Source organism: Chenopodium album, chromosome 1 (genome assembly GCF_948465745.1).
Source record: "Chenopodium album chromosome 1, dcCheAlbu1.1, whole genome shotgun sequence".
Lineage (NCBI taxonomy): Eukaryota > Viridiplantae > Streptophyta > Magnoliopsida > Caryophyllales > Amaranthaceae > Chenopodium > Chenopodium album.
Genome location: NC_137834.1, coordinates 11,564,043 through 11,569,729, shown reverse-complemented (window position 1 = coordinate 11,569,729; position 5,687 = coordinate 11,564,043). Strand labels below are relative to the sequence as shown.

Genomic DNA, 5,687 nt, shown 5'->3' with positions numbered 1-5,687 from the left:
TTTGAGGTTTCCTTTGGACCCCACCTTAGAGAAGTTGCTTTGTGCTTTCAATATCTGTATCTCTCTGGTGCACCCTGCTTCCCTTCACACCCTGATTTGCCTACTGTGGTTTCTAAGGTTTCGAAGGTATCTTGAGTCCCTGCACTTGTTCAAGTCTCTCATGAGCTTGAAGAGGTCTGCTTCTGGGACTGAGTCGGGGTGGTACTATGTTGCTCCAAAGGAGAGTAGGGTCTTGTCCTACCCAAAACTTGGACGTTTCAGGGACTAGACTGGCAAGTTCTTCTGGGTGAGGGTGCCTTCCAACTTTGTTGCCCCGCGCAACTTCAGATAGATTCGTACCAACATGGTCGGGGTCACAGTTTCCCCCTCTAAGCCTGCCCGTGAGACAGAAGCTTTTGAGGCTCTGCAGGGAGCGGGGACTGGTGACTCCAAGTTTCCCAAGGTCTGGCTGCCCAACCCCATCTACATTATGGGCAATGAACAGCTCTCTGCCATGCGTTTGTGCCGTACGCATGAGTCTGGTAAGTTTTTCTACCTTCTGCCTTTCCTTTTCTTTCCTCGTCTTATTTAACTTTTCTGCTATTTTGTTTTTCAGGTTATGACAAGTTGGACAAGCGTATGCTCGGGCTAGCTGGTAATTGGAAGGACCCTTTGACGGCCACTCCTGAGAATCCTCCTCAGCTTTTTGATACGCTGGAGGTGTTTGCGGGCTCTCTGAAGGGTGAGGTGCGCTGGCTCTCGCTGAGCTGCGGGCTGTTGTTGGCACAGCAGCTATTGGTGAGCGTGCTGGGTCTAGCCGCGCTGAGCCTGAGCCTTCGTCCTCTACTGTTGGGAGTAGGCGTGAGACTCGCCCTGCTCCTCGAAAGGAGGCTTCAGATTTTGAGGCGTTAGTGGCGCCTGCTGCTTCTCCTGAGAAGCAGTCTATCGCGGCTTCCGGCCAGGTGGCACCTCAGACCTCTGCTGCCAAAAGGCAACGTGACCAAGCTTCTGATGAACCAAAGGCTACTGCCGATGATTTTGCTGACAGCGTTCTCCAGTTTCCCTCTGAGGGGATTGAGACTACTGCTGCGGATGAAAAACCCGTTTCTTCTGCTGAGCATGTTCTGCTCTTTCCTTCTTCTATTGATGATACTACAGCTGCGAAGGACACTACTGTTCCTTCTGCTGCAGCCGCTGATTTTCAGCTCCCTGATGAGTCTATCATGGAGCTTCCTAGATTTCCGCCGCGTCCCTACGGGCTGAGAGGGCGGCTCCGAAGCGCTTCACGGGGTGGGCTCTCCCGAGCAGGGGGTTCTCACCAGCAAGATCGTCCAGTGATTGACTTGGAGGACGATCCGGTGTCCTCTGCCCCTGCCGGAGATGATCCATAAGCGAAAAAGGCTCGCACTTCTCGTAGTCCAGACCCTCTTGCCTCCGCATCTGCCAACACTGGGCTTTCAGGTGGGAACGCTGGTGGGGAAGACACTCAGAACTCCAGTGAACTTAACCGCTGTGTTCACCATTTCTTAAATGATGCCTTTGAGAATCCTTTGTCTACGTCCTCACTCTCTGCTGGAGGGACTTTCCGCCCCCACTGGGGCTATTGAGTTTGCTGAGGTTCCCATTGATGTTCATCTCCGCCCAATACTCTATCCTGCTGGAGCTGAGAACGCTCCTTTTTGGCCCTGAATGAATGTGAGGGCTGACGAATCTTTGTTTGTGGACGACCCCTAGAAGGATGGTACCTTAGGGTACCGTTTGACTCAAGGGGTTCGTCTTCCTGCGGATTCTACGCGTAGCTCAGTCAGCCTCCCAGCTGCTACGGCCTGCCATGACCTATAGAAGGTTAGTTTCTGCTTTCGGTCTTTCTCTTTCTCGTTTCAGCCTTTCTTTTCTTCTCTACTTATTCTGTTGCTACTGTTTTATTTTACTTTTTTTTTTGTTAACTTCTTTTGTTAACTCCCGCTTTGGCTCACCCTTCTGTTCCTCTGCTTTTCTTGCAGCTTGTTATGTCTGTTGGAGATTTGTCCAACGCTCTGCTGTCAGTGTAGAAGGAGTATCAGAATCAGGACATAACTCTCTCTCAGAGGAATTTGGAGGTTCAACAAGCTCAGGCTGAGAGGGATGCCATGGCCAGTGAGGTGACTCCACTGAGGGAGAGGGCGGTCGCCCTGCAGCTCCAGTTGGGAGAATTTCAGCTCACTCAGACTAAGTTGAAGAGCTGCGAGGAACAGTTGGGGACCTCTCAGACCAAGGTGAAGACGTTGGAGGCGGAAATGGCAAATCTGCGGGCTGCGCATACTGTTGAGCTTGAGGCTGCTAGGAAAGAGGCTCTTAGATCTTTTGCGCTCTCTCTTGCTTTTGCTAAGCTACTGGCTGATCGCCATGACGGAGGATGGGAAGCTGCGGCTCGGTGCGTTAGCAGTTTATATGGTGAAGGTGAGGAGCAGCAGACTCGCTTCAACGCTTTCTAGGCTAAGGTTGAAGCTGCAGGTGAAGCTGGTTTGTTTGACCTCCCTGCTGATCATCCTCGTGCTGCTGGCTGCAAGATTCCCAACCAAGCTGTGCTGAACTTGGAGGTGCCTCTCTGCCCTGACGTTGCTGTAGCTATTGGAGTGGAGTCCTTGACTGGTGATCAATAAAGGTTATGGCGGCTGTCACCCTCCTACTCCAGTGGTTCCTCTGAGTTTCCTTCACCCAGATCTGTTGGAACTAGGTAGTTTTTGTTACTATCGTTGGGGTGTATAGCTGCCAAAGATTATGTTTCTCTGTGTAATTCCTGAATACTTTATTTTTTGTTGCTGGGTCTGCCCAGCTTAACTTGGATTTGTGTTCTCCTAACTTTACTTGCTGAGTGTTTCCTTGTCCTGGTGGACGAGGGCTCAGCTTTATTTGTCCCGCGACCGACTTGCTGAATGTTTACTCTGCCTTGGGGGCAGGGGTTCAGCTTTATAATGTATGCTCTTTATGATCTTCTTCTGTTGCTTTGCCTGCTGTTTATTTTATTGTTTGCACATTTGCCTGCAACTATGCATTTTTTAGCAATATCCAGATCTTTTTGCGCTGCAGCATCTTTATTGCATTTGATGGGGCCTCGTAGGTTGGCTCTGACCAGAGGTTTTGTCTTTGTTCGATTGCGCGCTGTTTAATCTACCCCTGCTGAGACTTATTTGTGTCGATCAGCTTTTTGCCTATTCCTTTTATGTCATTCAGCTTGTTTTGTTGTGACTTATCTGTGTCGTTCAACTTACTTATGCTGCGACTTGCCATTTTGTGAGTTGTCATTCAGCTTGTTTTGCTGTGACTTATTTATGTCGTTCATCTTTTTTATGTTGCGACTTATTTATGTCGTTCAGCTTTTTTATGCTGCGACTTATTTATGTCGTTCAGCTTTTTTATGCTGCGACTTATTTATGTCGTTCAGCTTTTTTATGCTGCGACTTTGTCATTTTGTGCCTACTTACTTCTTTTCGTAAGGGCTTATTGTCTAGTTGTCTTCTCCTTTCCTCTCCCCCTCAAAGAGATGGGCTAAGTGGGACCAAGAGAGCCTTAGTGTTGCCTACATAGCTCATTTTGTTCTTTCCCCTTTCCTCTCCTGCTCAAGCTGAACGTGCCAGGCTTCCCCCTCAGGCGTCCCCGAGGTGGTGCCCTGTTTTGCTGTGAGCAGGTGAGGTGAGGTTTTAGGGAGAGATGCGTTTACTTTGCCACTTTGCGCTAGAGTGCTTCTTGCCTCTAACGCTTTATTATTGTCTTTATCTGACTTCTGCATGTTAGCATATGATGCTTGGGCATAACATATTAAACAAATTTACGCAGCATACTCCTCACGTGGAGGCTTGTATTTCATTTAATAAAAATGGCTCAAATGCCTTAATTAACATAACATGGACTGAATAAGAGTTTATCAGACTTAAAACAGCTATGTTTATTTTTTTTAGACTATTTAAAAAAAATACTTCTTTAACACATCCGCATTGAAACTGTTTCTTAAGACCTGACCTTCTTGATCTGCAAGGAGGAACGCTCCTGGTCCAACTTGCTCGTGAATGATGAAAAGGTATTCCCAGTTTGTTGATAGCTTTCCATGCTGATTTCCTCTTCCCACTACTGTTGTCCTTCTAAGGACTAAGTCTCCGGGCATGAGCTCCCTATGCTTGACCCTCTTGTTGAAAGCTTTTGAAATCCTGCTCTTCTGGGCTGCCAACTTGAGAACTGCTTCCAGCCTTACTTCTGGCAGGAAGTCTAGCTCTTCCAGCATACGCTTTTCATTTCCTTGCTGCTCATAGTGTTGTATCCTCAGGCTGGGGATTTGTACTTCCACTTGGACAATTGCGTCAGCCCCGTAGGTTAGAGTGAAGGGGCTCTTCCCGGTTGACTCCTTTTCAGTGGTCCTTTTTACCCACAAGACCTCTGGGACTAGGTCTGCCCACAGGCCTTTGTACTCCTCCAGCTTCTTCTGCAGGGCTGTCAGGATCAGCTTGTTTGCTGCTTTTACTTGACCATTGATCTGTGGGTGGCAGACTGAGGTACTTGCATACTTGGTGCCCATGTCCCCCAGGTAGTCTTTTATGGTGTCATAGTCAAATTGGCACCCGTGATCGAAGACTATGCACTGTGGCACCCCGAATCTTGTGATGATGTTTTTCCATATGAATGTCCTGACTTGGGCTGCCTTTATGTACTTAGTGGGTTTGGCTTCTATCCACTTTGTAAAGTAATCTATCGCCACAATGAGATACTTCCTGCCCGCTGACCTAGTGGTGAAAGGTCCCAATATGTCCATTCCCCACTGAGCAAACGGGATCGGGCTGAGGATTGGGGTTAGATCGTTTGCTGGCTGATTTATGACTGGTGAATACTTTTGACACTTGTCGCATTTTTTCACATATGCTAGTGTGTCTTGTGTGAGAGTTGGCCAATATGCTCCCCTTCTGAGGACCTCCACTCCCAATGCTTTTCCACTAATGTGGTTGGCGCATATTCCAGAGTGGGCTTCTTCCATAATGCCCTCCTGCTCCCACTCTGGAATACACCTCAGCAGTGGTTTTGAGAAGCCTTTTTTGTTGAGTTCCCCGTTCATCACTACATACCAGTTGGCGTCTTTCTTCACCTTCTTAGCCTGTACTTCATCATCGGGCAGTGAGCGGTGGACCTTGTATGCCAAGATGTCTGAGAACCAGGCTCTCTGCCTTCCAAAGCAGTTTACCTGCTCTTTTTCGGCAATGCTGCTTTCTTCTAGCACCTCGACCATCACTGTCCTTGTGAGGCTTTGTAAGGTGGAGCTGGCTAACTTAGACAAGGCGTCGGCCTGAGAGTTTCCTGCTCTGGGGACCAAGTCTATTTGGAAATGGACTAGCTAGGCTGCCAGTTCCTTTACCTTAGTTACGTACTTCAGCATGGTGGCTTCCCTTATCTCATATGCCCCCTGCAGTTGGCTGGCAACGAGCTGAGAATCAGTTTGAAGGTGTACTTTTTGGGCTCCGGCTGCGAGGCTCATACGCAGGCCTGCCAGCGCCGCTTCGTACTCAGCTTCATTATTCGATGCTTTGAACTTGAACTTTATGGCACACTCGAATACGTTTCCTTCTGGAGATGTCATTATGACTCTTGCTCCGCTCCCCGTTTGGGCCGAGGACCCATCCACTTCCACCTTCCAGTCCCCAATATCATCCTATTTTTCCTCGTATGAGGCTTCCACTATGAAGTCT

At 48.5% G+C, this 5,687-nt stretch overlaps 1 protein-coding gene across 1 annotated transcript; it reads right to left on the bottom strand.

Moving 5' to 3' along the window:
* Positions 1-3,922: 3,922 nt before the first annotated feature.
* On the bottom strand, positions 3,923-4,528 carry LOC145628319 (uncharacterized). The gene has a single exon (XM_081680606.1). It carries the CDS (start codon positions 4,526-4,528, stop codon positions 3,923-3,925), a length of 606 nt encoding a protein of 201 aa, XP_081536732.1.
* Positions 4,529-5,687: the final 1,159 nt, after the last annotated feature.